We start from the raw sequence: 20,478 nt of genomic DNA on the forward strand, positions 1-20,478 counted from the left end.
AAAGGTATCACTCACAATGGATTGTGGGATTTGTAGTTCCTTGACTCCGGATGAAAATGATGTACACAGTCTTGTACCTTTGCCTTTTTCTAAATTTTTCACAACTTTTTGTCGCTGAATCAAATGTTCTATAGTCACGAGTATAGGGGTAGCTGGTTGTCATGGTTACAGGCTTCATTCTCTTGATATGCAGTAAGTGGGATTGGAAGGGGAACATTTCACTTCTGGAACCAGAGCCGCCAAACAAGTGGGCGGTCACAGTTGAGCTCTGTACACAAAGGAGACCCATCCGTTTTTTTTCCTTCCTCTTCTCTTCTCTTCTCTTCCATATTCTCACCTCCGCCGTGTCTGTTACTCTCAGGTGGCGCCGTGTGCCCGAACAGCAGCGTTCTCCAGGAGGTACGGAACTGTAACGAGCACGCCTGCACGGTCTATCACTGGCAGACGGGGCCTTGGGGACCGTGCTCCGACGACCCCTCCGCCTCCTCCCTCAACATCTCCACTGTCGTCCGCAACCGTCAGGGTCCCTGCTCCACGGGGATGCAGACTCGCAAGGTCATCTGCGTGCGCGTCAACGTGGGACAGGTGCCACCCAAGAAGTAAGCGCTTCTTTTTTACTGCTTCCTTTAAAACAACAACAATTAACACATTTCCCCCTGGGATTCATAAAGTATTTCTGATTCTGATTCTGAAAACGCTTGTTTATTTTTCCTATGAAACTGTAATGGTCATTTCCTGCCTAGCTGACTTGAAGGGCCTTCTTCTTCTTTTTCTTTTTTTTTTTACTGTGAAATCAGCTGCAGGAGAGATACGCTGAAATGAAAATTGCTCACCTTTAAAAAAAAAAAAACGTAACCTTTGAGAAGTACTCTTCAATCATGCGCCATCAAGATCCAAGAGTGGGGACGTTTTCGTTTCAAAGACATCTCAACACAAGCTGATTTTACTGATTCGGACGCCCAAATAGAGAGAGCTGCACTTTCGAGGGAAAGAGAAGTGAGAGAGAGGGCTTCAGTTGTCTTTTGATGTGCAGAATGATTTGTTGATGAACGTCTTTTTGTTTTGGTGTGTCGCTTGATGAACACAGAAAAAAAGGTAACGGTCATTCTACCAGCAGGAATTGAAAAGAATCCTTTCATACCTGCGGGACAAACTGATCTGTGAGCAGCTGCTGCAGAATGGAGAGGGCCTTCATTGATATGTGTCTGTCTGTTTGTTTGAAAAGGACATCAGTGTTAAAGTTTCCATAACAGGATTGAAACGCTAACACTCTGTTACTGTGTGTGACATTGAAAGCAAATTGGGATGAGGACACAAAAGAAGGAGTCAGGAGGAGTGAAGTGAGTCAGAGCTAGTTAAGGAAGCAGAGCACACTCCACGTGAAGTTAACACCCAATTCATATCTTCCCTTCACAGGCGACCACTGATAAATAAGTCATCTCCCCGCGTCCCTGAAAGCCTAATTAACCCTGCCGTTTTCGGGCGCTGGTAATTTCTCATTGATGATAATGACAGTAATTAAATGGGAGTGATACTTTAAGGCAATTTAATCATGAGGAAGATGAGCGACGGAGATGTTTGTGGCGAGCTCTGAAGACCACACTGCATGAGGCGGATACAAAAAAGACGCTGTCGGGGTGACTTTAATGTCTGCAAGAAAGTTCAGCTGGAGCCTCGACTGGTTCACTCGACAGCAAGAGATAAAGAAAAACTAGATCTTCTTTTGTTCTACGGCAAGCCCTTTGAACATCAAAATGGCTGAGAAAAACAGCTCTGTTTCAAAAGTGGAAATGTCTTTTAAACACATCTAAATGTCGGGTTGGACTGGTTACAATATAAATGTAACCTATGAATCTGTTTAACTTCAGCTTTATTATAATTATGTTGAAGGAAACGAGACATCAAGAGACATCAAGTGTTATCTCCAGACGCTTTACAAAAGAGAACATGGGATAATATGCAGGAAGGATTTCTCCTTTGTAATCCTCTCATTCCTGTTGTCCACACTTCCTTACCGCTGAGGTGGAGGTCGGAGCAGGCCGTGCATGAAGGAGGACGGTGGTCGTTGTGGGGACGACACAGTCCGATGGTGGTGGCTGGGCGTCAGGGACGTCAGGTGGTAGTAGTGACAGATCACCTCTATGTTGGTAAGGGGAGCTCCGTCTACTCGAGAGCCTAAATAAAGACATACAGGAATTCCACAGCTGAAGTGAAAATCAAAAGTACTCCAAGCACACTGAGCGACAGGTTCAAACAGCTCAGACAGCACATACAAGTGCATTAAAGGGATAGTTCTGTATTTTTGAAGTGGGGCTGTATGGTGTACTTGTCAACAGTAAGTTTATGAGCCACCAGAGATGTCAGTCAGCTCAGCCCCTCAAATGAGAAAACAGGCACAGAAGCTATGCTCTACATCGTAGCAGAGGGGTACGTTTGCTCCAGGTCATTTTGATAATTATTTTTTACAAGCAACGAGCTAAAAAACAACGTAAAAACAAAGTATGCTAAAGAGCCCCTGAAGTCCCAAAAAGTAAAAAAAAAAAGTTAGTGTATATCTTATGCACACAATATTAATTTGTAGAACACAACACATCCTATTTTTTTTTCCTTTTTGGGCCTTCAGGGGCTCCGTACTAAACTGAAAAAAATAACTTTACTTTTCTGCTTGCAAGACCATTTGCTTTAGCTCTACTGTCACACACCACATACCTGTTCTTCAGCTGTTTGGTTCTGCAGGCTCTGAAAGAGACAACAAATACATCCAAACAAAACAAAAGAGCAGTTTTTACTGCTACTATGACACGCCGTTTCCTGTGAATACCTGAGGTCACTTTTCTCTCCACAGTTGAATTTGCTCCTAAAGATTCTTCCTCTAATTCATGACCAGTGTATTCTCTCCGGTCTCACTCCTCCCACGAGTCGTTAACATTGAGGAGAGGATGCATTATTAAAAGGGTCACGGGTGTGTTGTGCACTACAAGGTAAATGTGATTCATAGAGAGCATCACATGATCAAATGAAGATGAACGACCTGTTTCAGTAGTGGCTGTTTGAGCCGCTGACCCGGAGTCTGCAGCACTCGTCGAGCTGCAGAGGACAGGTCGGAGTCCAGGATGTCTTTTATCACCGCTGTTATTTTCTCTCCTAAATCCTCGCTATAAAAATCAGGAGCTAGAGACAAACTCAAGCCCAGCAGGTGTGAAGACAGGAGGGATGTTGGTGTGAAGGGTAACGGTATTGAATACCTGACAAAAAGAGGCTGCAGTCCATTTGCCTCCATTATCTTTTGTTTAGCGCCGGTCGATAACTTTGTATAATCAAGAATCCAACATAATAAAGGCGAAGAACGCTGCGTAACAGTTTCACTGATGAGGCATGAAAATAAGAAATGAAACCGGAGTGGACTCCCATCATGCACCTGCTCACCCTCTCAGCAGCTGGTCATTGTTATCGACCTCAGCTGAGTCCGTCTGGAGGAGTTTTAGGGAATGAAGGTCGAACGCTTGACTTGCAGAGAGTTTTTTTTTGTCATTTTCAACCTGACTGACTGTTAAGTCAGAGAGGTTTTCTGCAATCAAGACATGATTCAGATCAAAGCTGGACCTTGAAAATGAAGAGTGTCAGTCTCACAGCTGCACACCAGACTTGAAAAGATCAAAACAAGTCGTTGAAATGATTGCAGGACTGAAGTATAAACTTTGAAGCTTCTCAGGGAGCTGTTAGTCTTCAGAGATTCGGGTTTAGAAAACATCTTTTTTTAAAGCAATGACTGTTGTTACATCTTAAATGTTGTGAAGCTTCATGTTAGCAGTATCACTTTTAATTGCTTCCTCTGTAAAAGCTGCTAATTAGTCTTTTCAGTTCGTGTCACAGTCTCACGTTTCCTTTCTGAACTTGTTGCAGACAGTGATTCAGAGAAATCCTAAAAATAAAGGAGTCTGTTGGCAAAGAGAGTGACGGACAGTGTGATGAGTGTGTGTCGATATAAGTTTAGTGTCGACATGTATGGTGAGGGGAGGGCTTGAAAATATTTCATCTGCCAAGGGGGGACCCAGCAGAAAAAGTTTGGGGACCACCGATTTAGTGACTCATTAAATCCTGGTTCAGACTACAGGAGATTTAAAATTCATGATTTTGAATTCGGGTAGCATCAGACACAATAAATCATCTCCGTAATCTCAAACATACACACACTACAAGATATGAAAATAATAGCACATCATACTACAGGATTTTTTTCTCAGTTCTTTAAGTGTCAAAGTCTCAACCTTCCTCCTAGAAAAAAAAAAAGATTTTGAAGATATGAATTTGAGATATTTTGTTTACTGACTCAGATTTGTACATTATTGAGGAATTTGAAGACATAGATCAAACCAAACGAAAGCAAAATGTCCACTTTGGTTTGGACCATGAAACTACACAGTGTCCCTCTGCCTGAAGGTGAAACAATAAAATATGTGATACTCTCGATTGCTGTCAAACCGGAGTCCCTCCAAAGGCCGCCTTCAGGTTTCTTTTCACCTGGGCTCCTGGCGCTGTCCATGGTGCTGAAATGCTCCAGCTATGCCTCAGTGTTCATTATGATGTCCTTTTTTGTAAGTTCCCTGACTGCTGCAGCTCTTCAAACGTGTTGTTTAAAGGCGGTAGGTGGATTTTCCTCAGGCCAGTGTTTATGGCAGGTGTCCAGCATCAGGCTGAACGCCAGCGTGTACTCGTTCATCGACTACAACTCACAAAAAAGAAAGTTCTCAGGGTGCAGAACACTGCTCTTTGATTTTTCTCTGGGAACACATAAAAGTTTTAGTTGTTGCCAGAGCAGATCACTTTATCACCCTTGCTTTCTCTCTGTCTCATCCACCCACACACACACACACACACACACACACACACACACACACACACACACACATGCAGCGGACGTAAAGTAACCCCTCACTGGGAAATTACTTTGACTCTTTAGCTTGCGATGACAAACACTGCCACCAAGATGGGTCCTATTAGGTTGATTGCCAATTAGCCGCATTTGTCAGCTATAAAGAGGTCTGGCAATCAGCAATTTGATGTGCAAGTTTTCAAAGCGACATGACACAATTAATGGCGCCGGGCGAGGCCAAATAATCACTACTTAACATGCATGAGTATCGGTCCACAAGAAACAAATGAAACTTGTTTCAAACGATGACGACGTGCCACCGAACACAAATTGCAATCATTAAGTCAAACAACAGTCATAAGAACATGGATTTAATGGATATTTGTAACACATAGGGGGATGAAAAATACATCTTATTGGTATGCAGTTAAATGAGAATGACCTCCAGGGAAGAACCACTGCAGCAGTCGTTATGTGAAGTTCCCCAAAGTTACTTAAAGGTAGAGGCAGCAAATGTAATCAGCAAGGGCTTTCACACTTGCAGTAAACTTCTGAAAACTCCTGATATTTCAAGGAGGAGCTGTATATGTGAATGTAAACAGCAACATTTTTCACTATGATTCAGTTTCTCCGGCCAGCCTCCGAGTCGTTTTTCTGCAGCATGTCTGAGTGGGCTGATGTGAGAACGCAGCAGGGTTTTATCAGGAGAATTCAGCTCGAGCCAATAGGAGGGGGAGATGACGTTTATATCCTGTGACTGCTGCACGGTGCATAGAGTGTCTGCACGAGCTCGCTTTAATCTCTGGGCATGTAATGAACCTGCTGCATTATGTTTCCTGTTCTCCAGTATGTTGTTCTCCACTCTTTAGTTCAGATTGTGATTCTGTTTAACTACAAGTAGCATTGATATAAAGACAAATATTGTCATTATAGCATCGTGTAGAGGATTCTGTAGCATTGTCTGCTACTTCTACGTCTTCTTTTTGAATCACATCTTACCTCAGGAGACCCCCCCGCCCCTCCTCCCTCCCGTCTGACAGGGATAGTCTACAGCTGTGAGGTTCATATGTGAACAGCCAGGTCTGGAGAATCTCCGGAGCAGTCCTCCTGAAATGATCTAGATCAGTGGTGTCCAAACTTTTTTTCTTGCAGGCCAAAATTGTCGTGTTAGAATCGCTCGCAGGCCACAGGTTTTGTTTTTTTAAATATAGTTGAAAAAATAGTAAGGCTCTGTAGATCAGAATCTCGCTAGATAAATCCTTTAATAAAAGGAAATCAAATATTTTGATTTCTTCGTTCTACTTTATTTGTTTTTTTCTCAGAATCAAGCCTGTAACGTGGTTCATTTTTTTGGAAAAGCTTTCTGCATTTAGCTCAGGTCATTAAATGGTTAAACAACAGTCCGCTTGTTTGCAAAAACTTTGCATATGTTTTTTTTCATAGTTTACAAAAAAATGTGGAAAATAGTAAAAGCTGCAGATTTAAAAAAAACAACAACAACATACATGTTACTGAACATTTTCTATTTTAGGAATATTGTTCAGCCCTTGTTAACATGAAAAAGAAAAATAAGATAATGTGCCGATCTTAATCAAGGCCTCGGGGCAAAATCTTCTGATTCTTCATTTGAAGTCACGGGCCGCAAAAATTCCCCTCAAGGGCCGCAAATGGCCCTCGGGCCGCACTTTGGACACCCCTGATCTAGATATTTTCCAGAGTGCAGATGTGAAAACGGCTTATAGTGTGAGGAAGTCTGGGTGGAAGAATGACTCCATGCAAACAGCTGCTGTGTGCTCCCTCAATGTCAACCTTTAAAGAACTTTTGTATTTTTCTAAGAGAGGTGATGTCAGAAGGCTTGCCCTGAAAGTCTCAGACAAATCATTCACTATTCAGCGGTCACTGACACAGCACCCAGGTGTTTGTCTCAAGCCTGCAACATGTTGAATGTGCAGAAGATCGTGTTTAATAATTGTGATCCCTATATTCAAAATAATCATGATTATGATTTTTTCCATAATCGAGCAGCCCTTATCCCTGATTAGTTTTGATCCTTCTTCCATGAGATTTTTGTCACATGTCGATGTGAAAGACCACCTGCCGCTGTGGTCTGCTCGACTGTTGTTATTGGAGATGACCAAACAAAGGTTGTTTGGTCATCTCTCGAACCAAACAAAGAGTATAAAGATGCAGCAGCCTGAGTGTTCAGAGTGTTCTGGCCATCTGCTGCTCCGAGGCAGCGTTCCCTCGCCTGCACGCCCAGGAGTGACTTGATATGGCTGTTTGTTTTTTCTGCTCTGCACGTCTTCATCCGGCACAATCCACCTGGCAGGTATTCTTGATCAGTGCACCCATGGGATCCTGGCAGAACAAACAAACATGGCCGCCTGCGCCCGGCGTATGCAGATGTGCCCCGTCTCATTCATTGATGGATCTGAGCTGTCTTCCTCCTGGAGCCCGAGGCGGTGAACCTCACAGGGTGCATGGCACGGAGACACACACACACACACACACACACACACACACACACGCGCGCGCACACACACACACACAGATAAACGCTGACTGTCAAAGCCAGATAGAAAAGAGGGACGAAACAGAGACGGATATGTCATTGCCGCAGGCTTGGGCTGCCATCATCCTATGGAGAGAGAAAAAAGCTGTTGTGGTTTGAGGATAAAAACAACAACGTCTGCTTATTGATCCCGACAGTCTGTGTGCTGACTGCTACCAAATGTGTGTTTGTGTAATCACATTGATGCTGTGGAATTTGTGGGAAAGGGAACTGAATGATTCATGGCTTATGATGCTCGACAGTATTAAGCTCAGTCAATCATCTCCCTGCCGGCTCCTCTAATGGAGGCTGTGTTTACTCGCTGTTTTTTTTTGCGACTGTGATAGATCGATAAAAGCCCTCGAGAAGGAGGTGTGAGGCACCTCTGAAAAGGCTGCTGAGGAACTGCAGCTGTTTTATGCTAAATTAAACAAATGATGTTCTTGTTTTGTAGTCCGTAGTTTTGATGATGAAATTAATTAGGCCTTATCTTGTCTCTCCAGACCTTGTTTTTTTTTTTTTTTTGTGTGTGTTTGTGCGCTCTTTTTTAAAAACTACCGACGGTTCTTTCGCTTTGAGTCTCCGCTCTTCATCCTGCGCAACCATCTGCTCTGGTTTCTTTCTTTTCTTTTCTCTCTCGAATGGAAAAAGCCTCTCGCCGAACAGATTAGTCAACTCGCTAATAGCAAAACAGGAGCATTAGCCCGGCTGCTCTTTTTTAATGTTGCGCCTTGGGACAAGCTCCCAGCGCCCGGGATGTGCGTGTCCCCGCCTCGTCTACAAATCATGACATTTAAAGATCATTACGAGACCGTGACACTGACTGTCAGTGAAAAACCACAGATGCTGATTACTGAAGGGCTTCATTGACTTCATTCTTGTACGTTCACACAGTAATAAAAACACACTAGTAAACTGTGCTAGGCTAAGATAAGAGATAAGACAAAGCACTCCAAAGCGTCCTCTTGATAGGAATTGTTCCCGCTCACAGAAAGCACAATGAGTGAGACAAGCAAAGACAATACAAGAGGCTGAATAAAGGAAGAAAACAAATTGTATAGGTACTAAAATATGAAAAAATACCAACATTACAAGTCGCCTTCACACCCCCACGGACGCAGCCTTCCAGCCAAGCATTGTGTTGTCTCTATTCTGGCAACAAACGCGTCCTGTTCTCCCCGCAAACTGGAATATAATAGAATTTTAATCATCTAAATTTGGATAATACCCCATCATTAACAGGGCTACAATATAATTAGACTGTAAGAGGAACAAAAGGGATGCTTCTCTCCGTTGAAGGGAAAACCTGCAGCGAGTCGACTAGTTGCCCTAAATCTGAAGCACTTAAAAACTCACAGGATGGAAACAAAGGGCATTATGGGGAAAAAAAAGAAGAGTGAGAGCTGGATGGCAAGATTTAGAAGTTAAAAGTGGGTACAAGTACAAATCACTAGTGTTTTAGTCAAGACCATACTAATCGAAACCAGAGGCCAACACTTATCATCAGGCTGATGCTGAAATGTTGTTTTTCTGCTCTTACCCAGAAAAAAGGAAACTTAAAGGACAGTGTGCTGACTCTTCTGTCTCTTTTTACTGTAAATCAGTAAATCTTGCCTCATCCTCAGATATTCATTTCTTCCATCAGCAGAGACGGTCTAAGAAGGTCAAAGGTTTAATCCTGTCTTTGTCGAGGAGCTCCAGGAGTCAATCACATCGATGAACTCTGTGTCAGTGTCATGACGGGGGGAGATGTTTGCTGCAAAACGTTCAATCATGAATAAATACCCAGAACCTAAAATACAAGAATATGAAACATCTTCTCGTTGAAAACAACAACTCTGCAATATGATTTGTCGCTCATCCATTCATCATCATTACAGTTTCTGATATTGTAAAAAAGAGTCAGCAGCTTTTTCCGAATAAATAAAATGCAGACTTAAACAAAAAGGACGTGGACGTAGCGGCACAGAGGAGAGATTATAATCACAGTGAGGTGAAACACCGAGCACATAAAGCTCCTTCTGAACGCGGTGGAACCTTATGATGTCGTTCACCCGAGCGTGCGATGTGGGTCTGCTTCCTGTTGGACAGGCAGGAGCCCCGAACAGCGGTGGGTAGCTTGTGCTAGCGTGTGGTAGCTCTCAGTGTAAGTACGAGAAGTAAATGTCCACTGCAGTGAGAGACCCCGGAAGAGGAGGAGGGGCCGTGTTTGAATGTTGTGTCAACATGTACTGCCATTGTAGCTTTAAATCTATCGTACTCGTTGTTGTTGTTGTTGTTGTTGTTGTTGTTGTTGTTGTTGTTGTTTGTCTCTCAAAAATAAACCCTCAAGGAGTTCCAGCACCTTCAGCTGTGTAGTGATACCTGCTCATCAGAATCACATTTGCATCGAAACTTGTGCTGACAGACATTTCAAGTGCAAAATATTAAGAGAGTACTGGGTGCTCTGCTCTTCTGGTAACTCAGAGCAAAGTTCATTACCAACAACAACAACAACAACAACAACAACAACAACAACAACAACAACAACAACAGAGAGCTCTGAACTCATTTTGATTTGAGCTTCCTCTGGTCATGTGCTTTTTAGTGAATTGTCTCTGTAGCCGTCAGGACGTCGTTATGTTTTACATGTCTGTAAAGTTGACCGTCGTTCTAAACCTTTCATCCTCTCTGCCATCACATCACCGAATTCTTCTCAGGTTTTTAAAATGCTTTTACTGACTTCATCCTTTTAGCACCACAGATCTTTTATTCTTTTATATGGCTGAGGCTCAGTTTATCCGGTCTGGTTGAAGACTTATCCGTCTGCTTAACATTGGTCTCTCCTTTGAGGTCATATTTTATATTTCAGCTCTGTTGTAGTTTCACGGCCGGGCTCTAAAGTCCTGACAAAAGCAAAGGAAACGTACGGTTTTAACTAAACGGTGTAAAGTTTGTTTACGTACAGCAGGTGTGTCTGTCGTTGTGTGTGAGTGTGTGCGGCATGTTGTGTGTGTAAAACTAAACTAACATGAGCAAACTGCAATAAGGCAAGGTGCATTGAGGCGCTGTGGCGATGGCGTGACGCTGGTACGAGATGAGAGAGGATGAGAATACGACTCCCCGATCACCTGAGAGACTGACCACGTCTGCAGGGACACAAAACACACACACAGACAGAAGGGCAAAAACACAAATGGGGCGGCTGCGGCTCCGTCGTGGAGTCGGTCGTCTCTCAACCAGAAGGTCGGGGGCTCGATCCCCAGCTCCTGCAGCAACATATCCGATGTGTCCTTGAGCCAAGACGCTTAAGCCCAAGATGCTCCCACTGCTTCGTCTGGGGCGTATAAATGTGTATGAATGGGATTAGTTACTTCTGATGGACTCTTTACATCGCAGCCTCTGCCATCAGTGTGTGAATTTGTAGGTGTGACCTGCGGTGTAAAAGCGCTTTGAGTCTTCAGAAGACGAGAAAAGAACTAAACAAGCTTAAGTCCTTTTACAATAGCAGGCCCCGCTAGGACGGAGGGCCCTCACAGTATAATCTGTAAAGTAGTTTGAAATGACTTGAATTGAAACGATAAGGTTTGTTCCTTTTGATTTGCTGAGACATGAGTTATGTGGTTTCTGTAGACGTTCAGGTTTGATATCCCCCCCCCTCCTTTTTTCATTGGCCCACCTATAATCATGTGCTCCTCTGTCTGCTCTATATTTACTCTGATTGTATTTAGATCTTGCTGATTTCTGCGCGCTGTTTATTTTTATCTTCACACTGTATCCTCTGCCAGGTTCGGCTTGATAAAGAGCCTCTTGATCTCTGCAGACTCTACATATTAAAAGTGTCTCTCCACTGTACGCCGTATAAACGGATACATCCTGGAGACGCTCGGGTAGTCTGCTGAGATGATTGTGCAGTCTCAGGGTTAGTTGGATCTTTTGAAGAGTCCTCGAGCCACACACCTGTTCATTCACTTCTTTGCGACGGTGAAGCGTCAGCTGAAGGCTGAAAATGTAAATGAACCCCCCCCTCCCTCCCCCTCCCTCCTCTTCTGCTTCATCAGGCAGCTGTTTTTTTCCCTGGGGACCCGTTCACTTGTATGAAGACACCAGAGGATTTGTTCTGCTCGAGAGGGATTTAGCTCTGTCTATTGGTATTAAAAATAAATCTCTCCTTGTGTCTCTGTTACATTATTACATTTTCCCTGCGAGGCTCACTATCACTTCCCCCGATAACGCCACGCTAACGAGTGGAACGCCCAGAGGACAGCGCTCGTTCTCAGTGACATTAGAACCTGACCCAGATGATCGCTGTGTCAGCCACGGGATGAGGAAACAGAGCGGCAACATCCTGCCGCCACGGTCCAGATGCAGCGTTGCACAGATCAGATTACAAGATGTCTTCCAGCAGGTCCACCTCAACCTATTTCTCCGGGTCCCTGTAGCATGCACGAGGGACTTTAGGTACTTTAATGACTGAAGATTAAACATGACCCTTGTTCAACAAACCTCAGCTTGAACCTGAATTCAGCTCCATCAAAGGGATTATCACTCGCTGATAGCAGAATCCAGTTAAAAGAAGGGAGTGTGTGTCCTCAGGCCGGTCTCATTGTCTGCTGGCTTTTAGCCTTTTAAGAGCTCGGTGTGACAGTTTCCTCGGCAGACAGAAATCCATTTAAAACCCCTCGCATGGAGACCAGAGTAAACATTTCCTGTGGTGCCTGTTGGGACATATGACCATCCCCTCTGTATTTCTTTAAAGTCCTGTCAGCCAGATGGCATACATCAGCCATAAACTGGATGTGATTACGAAGGTTTTCATCAGTTTTTATTGCCCTAGATTGTGCTGAGAATAATTACATTCTGTACTCAAGCAACACACAGATGGTTGGTGCGCCGAACCTCCACAGTGAGATTTATTAAAGCTTTAAATCACGCTTTATATTTCTAGAAGCCCGTGGTTTAAATGTCCGCTGAATTCTGATTGTTCATACATATAAATGAAAGTCATTAGGAGCCGGGCTGATGTTTTACCAGATGGGTAAACCTTTTTATATTTCAGTAAGAGCTGCAATTTGATTAAGCTCCCAAGAGTAAGAAGAGATCATGGACATCGCTCCTGAACAAATGTTTGTAATGAAACTCTAGAAAACTCCACCTTGTGTTTATGGATTTCTGTGGATTATATTTGATTACGTGCCAACTAAACATCAAGTCCACTCCCCCGCACTGTGAGACTGTTGTATTTTTCTGTGTTTGTTGCATATTTAATGCTGCTGCAATTAATGCAAGAAACAACACGATTGACAAATGATCAGAATCAGAAAAAGGCTGCATGGTGGTTTAGTGGTTGTCGCTGTTGTGTCACAGTGAGGAGGGTCCTGGTTTGAATCCCCGTCTGACAGGTGCCTCTCTGTGTGGAGTCTGCATGTTTTCCCCGTGCATGTGTGGGTTCTCTCCAGGTACTCCGGCTTCCTCCCACAGTCCAAAGACATGCACGTTGTCTTTGGACTCTAAATTGCCCGTTTGGCAAGTTTATTTATATAGGTGTGAATGTGAGTGTGGCTGGTTGTCTGTCTCTATATGTCAGCCCTGTGATTGGCTGGTGGCCTCTCGCCCAATGACAGCTGGGTTCAACTCCAGCGGTAAAGATAATGGACGGATGGACCAGCACGACAAAAATGACCATTCCAGGTGCAAACAAAGACAACAACTTTACAAAAAAGCTGCACAGAAACACATATCAGTCTTCAGAAAATGAGTTGCAGCACCAGGAATCAAAAAACATTTAGCCTGATTATAAATTGATGAAAACAAAGTCAGACCTTAAAATTGTTAAGGGATGTTTTCATTACCTTTGCCAGGGAGGTTACCAGAGGGTTTCTGTTCTGGATTCTGTTCTGCATCGTTTGTTTGTCAGCCGGATGAAGGAAAAAACGACGAGCTGATGGGGGGTAAGGGTTAGGGTTAGAGCAGGACTGACGCAAGCACTCGTGTCTCTCCAAGCAGAAAACAATTGTGCCAACCCTCCGCTGCAAATATAGATAGAAGAAACAACAACATCAGTGACAAAAAAAAATAAAAAAAAGTCTTGTGCAATGCAAGTGTGTTTAAACTGTCGGCATTATTAATGTATGCAGGGGTCAACATGCAGGCATTTTAGCTCCACATACAAATGCATCAAATCAAAACAACAGGTTTGAATTAAAGCTTCAGTAACCTGGTTCTAACTTATGTACAGCAGGACAACATGTTCACCTGTTTTCAAAACAATCACATTTCAGCTCCAGTGCAAATCTCTGCCACTGAAAACGTCCCTTCTGGGTCACACTCACAGAAACACATGAAATGTGCACACTCCAGAAATATCAGAAACCTCCATCATCCATCCATTATCCAACCGCTTATCAGAGGCTGCAGGCTAAGCAAGTTGCCCCAGACGTCCCTCTGTGCAGCAGTGTTTTCCAGCTTTTCCTGGGGGATCCCAAGGTGTTCCCAGGCCAAAGGCGATATAAAATCCCTCCAGTGACCTCTGGGTCTCCTCCCAGTTGGAGGTGCCTGGAAGAACTCCAGAGGGAGGCAAACGAAAGGCATCCTGATGAGATGCAACAAAAAGAAAATCAAACTTCAGCCCACCTTTCAGAGGTGAACATGGGGGGCTCGCTTATGAGAGCGAGCCTGCACTGGGTTAGACTTGGAGGAAGGTTCAAGCCTGGACTATGGAAGAATTAAATTTACTAAAACTGAAATCAAACATCTAACAAATATGCAAGAAAAGCAGACCAAACTCATGAACAGGCACTAACAGCAGACTTCACATTCAAACAAGCACTAGTGGGATCCAATTTTATCCTCTAAATTCCAGCAGATGTGCGTCCGGTCAGTCTCCGCTCTGTTACAGTTTTTACTTTACTCAATGTGTGTGCTTCCTCTGGCTCCACTACCCTGCGTCTGAAGTCCATCCCCGCTCAGGCAGCTCCGGAGCCGTCTGCAGCAGGCATGCAAGGGAGTTAGGGTGGCGCTGATGGCAACATTTGTAAAAGTGAATCTAACCAAGAACTTCCACCAGACATGTGTGCATTGGGTGTGTTTGGACTCTGCTGAAATTTAATCAAAGTACATTATTTAAGCTCAGGGTGGCGTCTTACACAAACCCTTTATGGGCACTGTGTTCTACAGCACCTGCTGGTTTCAATTGTTTCCTCCTGTTGGTGGTAAAGTGCCGATAGCCAACAGCATTATTAAATCTAGACATACAGAGCAATAACACCACCATCTCCCTGCTGCACTAGATTATGGTTTCCTGATGATGACACCAGGAAAAAAATAAAGAATGCAGCTTTGAAATTAGCAGGAATCCAAACTGTGTATTGAAGTTTCATGTGGCTCTTAGACAAATTGAACACTGAGGAGTTCTGTTGCTCTAACCGGTGTTTTTTTTTTTTTTTGTTCTGCACCTTTTGAGTTACAAAAAAGCAATTTCCTTTTAGTCTGATACTTACCAAAATAGGATTTTTACCAGGAGTCACATTTTCGACTGAGACGTGAGTGTCCCCTAGAAATCCATTTAGAAACAATCTCCTGCTGCACATTCACATAATTCTGTGGGGTTTTTTTGTTGGGTTTTTTTGCCTCTCAGTGATCGAGACCATTTGTGGATGTGTTACGCTGAATGTGTAAAGTGCTCCCAGCAGCCCGGCTCAATGTGTGTCTGCGTTTTCTTTTTCTATCTCAGGTGTCCAGACGGCCCTCGCCCCAGCACCGTGCGACCATGCCAGCTGCCCTGCAAGAAGGACTGTATCATGACCCCTTTTAGCGACTGGACGCCGTGCCCTGTCACCTGTGACGCAGGTACAGTGAAGGAAAAAGATTTGCCTGCAAGGAGACATTTCTTCTCTCTTTGGAGACATACTGCCTCATAAATATCTCTGAAAGGGAATGAAACTGATTTTAAAGTCCTGCTATTTTAGTTTTTAAATGCTCACACACTCCAACGATTTGAATGTGCGCAGATGTTTGTGAATCCGCTCGTCACTCAGTGATTTTTCTTTTTTTTTTAGGATGTAATTTTGTGCATTTTGTGCCTTTATTGGAGTTTTATTTAGTTTTAGCTTTATTTAACCAGGCAGGTCATTAAGAACAAATTATTATTTACAAAGACTGCCTGGCAAAAGACAAAAGCCTTTTTTGGGGGGGGGGGGTCAATGTTAAAAGGACAAACAGCACAGTTAAAAGATAGCAGCGTACAACATTTCCAAAAGCTATATGCCTTCCAAACATTTCACAGTCACCTGGGCCGCCCGCTTGGAGGACTTGAACCGCTGCGCCACCAGCGCCCCTCATTTGTTGATTTTTAAACTATGATCTGGTCAAAGGCCACATCTGTGTGAAGCTTGTTTGTTGTTACTGCTCTGAGAAGGCCTGTTAATAATCCAACACATTCAAATCACTCCATCATATAAATAACTTCTCTCAGCACTCCCAGCATGCCTCACTTCAAGCGTCCCTGCACAGAAAGAAGTTTGAGTTAACCGTGTGGAAAACTACAGAGGTGGGCCGCTCCACACAGAGGCCCACACACACACACACACACACACACACACACACACACACACACACACACACTACCACTTCAGATCTGCACTCACATCACATTTCACATAATTAATTTGACAGATTTGCGTGTAAGACAACCTTTTGGGCCGACCTGGCATGCCGAGTCACCCGTGACTACAAGTGTCAGCAAGTGCATGGCGCTGCTGCTGCTGTTGTTGTTGTTGTTGTTGTTGTTTCCGTGCTGTGAAAGAAAAACATTGCTCAGATGAGGTCACCTCTGTCAGGCAGCCATCGCACAAGCTGTCCAGAAGCTGCACACACACACACACACACACATTAAACTGATTTACGGCTGCAAATCATTATCGTCCATATTTTGATGACCTCCTCATGTGAACCGGCGACATAAATCACCTCATTCTGAGCGTGCCGTGCCGCTGGCCGTGCATTTTAATTCATTGGCGTTGATATCTTCACCTTGTGCAGAGAATTACAAACAGCGCCCACACACAGAGGTTTACAAGCAGGACCATCCAGAGGCTCGTTTCATCTTAATGAACTACTAGAGGGCATCTCCGCACATGTAAATACCATCAATTTAATCGGAGTCATTTCCAAGGTCTAATGGGATTTTTCCACATCATCGTTGTTGGCTTGATATCAGCCATCAGACGTGCATGTTGTCCTCCGATAGCTGTCCAATTAGATTTGGCGGTACTAGTCTCCAAGTTCATTCTCCAAGGACTATTAGCAGAACCAGCGCAGCTTATCACGTCGACATGTTCCTCATCACTTTTATCGTCTGTGTCCGTTCAGCCGGCAACGCGGTGAAGACGAAGCAGTCGAGGAAACGCCTCGTCATCCAGCAGCCGTCCAACGGAGGACAGGAGTGTCCAGAGGTGCTGGAGGAGGAGCAGGACTGCGAGCTCCCCAAAGTCTGTCCTGGATTCAGGTAAACTTACTTCAGGTGATACAGTGAGACGGATACCAGAAAGAAGTTTTGTCAAAGTTTTTGCGAGGAGGATGTGGGTACAGGTCAGTGATCCATAGGAGACACAAATACTGGAAATATGGTATATTTCCAACGTCAACAGCGCCTTTTCTAAAAAGTTAGAAGACTTTCAACTGGCGCACAGAAAAAGGCGGGCTCCAGGCGACCGCATGCTGCTGCAGACGCTCTCTCCTCATTGATAACTATTGAACACACAGGGCCTTGGACAAACCTTCTGTTCAATGTTTTGGACATTTCTGCAACATAAATAAAATTAGTGGTTAAGGAAAATTAAAATCACATGGAGATATTTTCAATAAACGGCTAAAGCTCCTGTGAGGAACTCAGGCGTCGTGTTGGTTTTGGCGCCCCCTGTGGAGAAAGCGGGACAACTGTTGTGAACATGCGTGTGAAGACAAAGAATCTCTCCCTTCTTTATTGAAAATGTCTTCAGTGCGACAATGAATCCGTGCAGTGGGAAATGTTATTAACGTCTGTTTGGGCAGTGTGCTGTTAATGATCTCATCTGACATCGACCCTGCAGCAGAGGGGACGTGTATATAAAATAACTAACATTAGAATAAAAAAATCTTGCCGCTGAAGCTCTGTGCTGTTTTCAGTGTTACCAGATCGAACTATCGTATTTGTACGATAATTTTGTCCTCTTGTACAATGTACGATCAATAATCGCAGAAAAGGTCAAATGTTCAATAATTTTGCAATTTCAATGTCCCTGCAATCAAACATTGTTTGTGATTTGAGAGCGACAAATCACATCAGCACCTCGCCAGCATGCCCATCGCTCTGCTGCCAAGCTTTACCTCAGAATCAGAATCAGATTTATTGGCCAGGTATGCTTACACACACAAGGAATTTAACTTTGGTGAACTGTGCTCTTATGTACAGGTTCAACATTAAATATCTACAATAAACATAATAAGAAAAGACTACTATTTACATGACTAAATATGAAACAGTGCAGTGGTGAATAGTGCAAAAAATGCTGAAGTAACATGATAATAATACCTGGCAATCAAATCATATCTGATGCCCTGTTAAAGCACAGCAGGAAAACGCACAACTTAAGATGCTACTGGCTAAGCAACACAGCAGATGGAGACGGAGAAGTTCACAAACAATCTACACTTATAGTTTATTCCTTTGTTTGTTCTTTATTTACATTTAGAGTTTTGCCTTTCAGTGTGGCATTTATGACCCGTCTCATTTTTTTAATTCAATATGTACGATAGTTTTAAGAAAAAAAACGATAATTTTAAAGCTGCAGCACGATATTGCTGTTTTTTCCATCTGGCTACACTGTCTGTTTTTGATGCTGATGAGGAGGCATCAGTATAAATCCAGTCCCTTCATAAGCAGTGAAAAACTCCTCACAGGAGCTTCACATAAAGAACTTTATCTCCCGTCTTACATAGAGCAGTGACCAGTCAGTGTGACAGTGAACACGATGAAATGTCTTTGTGTTGTTCTTCTTATTTCCAGGTGGAAAACCCACAAGTGGAGGAAGTGCCAGCTGGTCCCGTGGTTTCTCCGACAGAACCACGTGGGTGCTCAGGAGACCTGTGGACCGGGACTTCAAACCAGAGGTACTGAAACCGATCTCTACATCTCTGCTCTCGCTCTGCATCTTAATGCAAGCGTTGCTAATCACCGTGAACTGAATGTTTTTCTCGTTGCGCTGCGTCTGGAGCCCCGCCATGATCCAGCAGATGTGCCAAGATTTATAGAAAAGACCTATTTTACTCAGAGCACAAATCCAATCAGCCCACTTTTTTTTCTTTTTTTTTTAAAGAGACGTGACACAAACTGAAGCTGACACCCATAAAAAAACATCAACAACACACTTTTTTCTTTTTTTTTCCTGTTTCCTTATTTTTTTATTTTATTGAGTTTGGGAAGGAAATGTGTTCACAACTCACCGTGTGCCTCTGGAGACTCGTTTGACAGTTTGGATTGTTTCACCGCTTTTTTTATTTTTTTTTTTCCCACCTCAGGCTCTTGTCATGCAATTTTAATCGAATGTCTCTTGTTGAAATGGAGATGGAAACGCTGCACCTCGCCTATAACTTATGACAGCCAAACTTCCTCTCGGTATGGGCTTCACGCACAGCTGAGAAGTATTTTACAGGAGTTGTGCCTCTCCTCCTTTAAAGCATATTTCCTCTTGCCTTTTTTTTTTTTTTTTATAGAGGATGGATGTACCATGTAGTCCTGGGAGGCTTTCATAGAAATTCAATTTCAGGGGGTCACGCAGAATGATCAATTTCATTATGTTCCTGCGCCTATAGAAGGCCATTATTAGTGCTTATATTTCTGTTTCTTCTTCAATAGCTTACAGTAATGGACGGGGGGAATCAATTTATTCATGAAAATGCTTTATAGGTCCACTTTGGACTTATTCACCGCACTATTCCTCAGTCTGTGCAGCTTTTTCTCCTGATTTAACACTTTGTGACACCTGATGTGCAGACCTACCTGCTCTCCTTTTCACCTTCTCCGACACCTCTAAACGGCAGAAATCTGTTTGTCATTGACGTTAAGTAAAGACGGCATGCTGTCCCGCCTGCTCTGTGTCCTCCTGTCAGTGTGTTGTGTTCTTTACCTGCACAGAGACCTTTTCTTAAAGGGGAGGGGCGGTCACTGTAGACGCTATAAAACACAGAAGAAGTGCTTGCTGTCTTGCACGCATACACACACACACACACACACACACACACACACACACACACACACACACACACACACACACACACACACACACACACACACACACACACACACACACCTGACCTCCCACACCACCTTTCCAAACCAATAGCAGTGCCCACGGGGGCTCAGCAGAAATTTGCTGAGAGATTGATTTCTCTGTAGGTACAGCCCTGCAGAACGTCTGCATCACATCACAGGGGGAAAAAAAAAAAATGAAATATTGCAGCAACACAAGTAATAGGCTTTATTGAAAGAAACAAAGACGGGGATGATGTAAAACAACACAAATTGAGTTGTATGCTCCGAACCGTTTGAGGTGGAAACTCGCTTGTGTCTGCTCTGCTTGTAATTGTTTTTCACTGAACGCTCTCAACTAGAGTGATGTGAGGATTGGTTATTTTCAAATTTGACTGTTAAGGATACAAGCTGCTGCTGAATAGCTTAGCTTAGCTTAGCATTCAGACACAGCATGTCAGGTTTGGTTTGAAGGGGAAAAAGGAAGTGACAGGCCTGAGGGCAGGCTGTCATAATGTGGGGGTGTGGCTTGGTTGGGGATGAGACCAAGCAGTATTGAAAAATAAAGCAGATAAGGAAGTGCAAAATTCTGCAGTTCGTCGGGGTGGGTCGGGACCCAAAAGTGGGTGGCAGGGCCGTTTTCAGTGGGTCGCGAAGGTGTGCCTTGAAGAAAAATTGAAGCTCTTTTTTATACAAGATTGCTTGGTTCAGTTTCTTTCTTCTATCACGCTTTGTACCATCTGAGGTCCAAACTGCACACTTTTATAAAACACAATCTGATTGACTGA

The 20,478-nt window shown here is 43.6% G+C and overlaps 1 protein-coding gene across 1 annotated transcript in view; it reads left to right on the forward strand.

The window, feature by feature from the left end:
* Positions 1–20,478, forward strand: part of thsd7ab (thrombospondin, type I, domain containing 7Ab) — a 176,958-nt gene that overhangs the window by 94,650 nt on the left and 61,830 nt on the right. The window contains exons 8-11 of the mRNA XM_061049857.1: positions 362–599; positions 15,137–15,252; positions 16,774–16,909; positions 18,449–18,552. Coding sequence (XP_060905840.1) covers positions 362–599; positions 15,137–15,252; positions 16,774–16,909; positions 18,449–18,552 — 594 coding nt within the window. The remainder of the gene's footprint in view (positions 1–361; positions 600–15,136; positions 15,253–16,773; positions 16,910–18,448; positions 18,553–20,478) is intronic.

Source organism: Labrus mixtus, chromosome 11 (assembly GCF_963584025.1).
Source record: "Labrus mixtus chromosome 11, fLabMix1.1, whole genome shotgun sequence".
In the NCBI taxonomy this organism is placed as follows: Eukaryota; Metazoa; Chordata; class Actinopteri; order Labriformes; family Labridae; genus Labrus; species Labrus mixtus.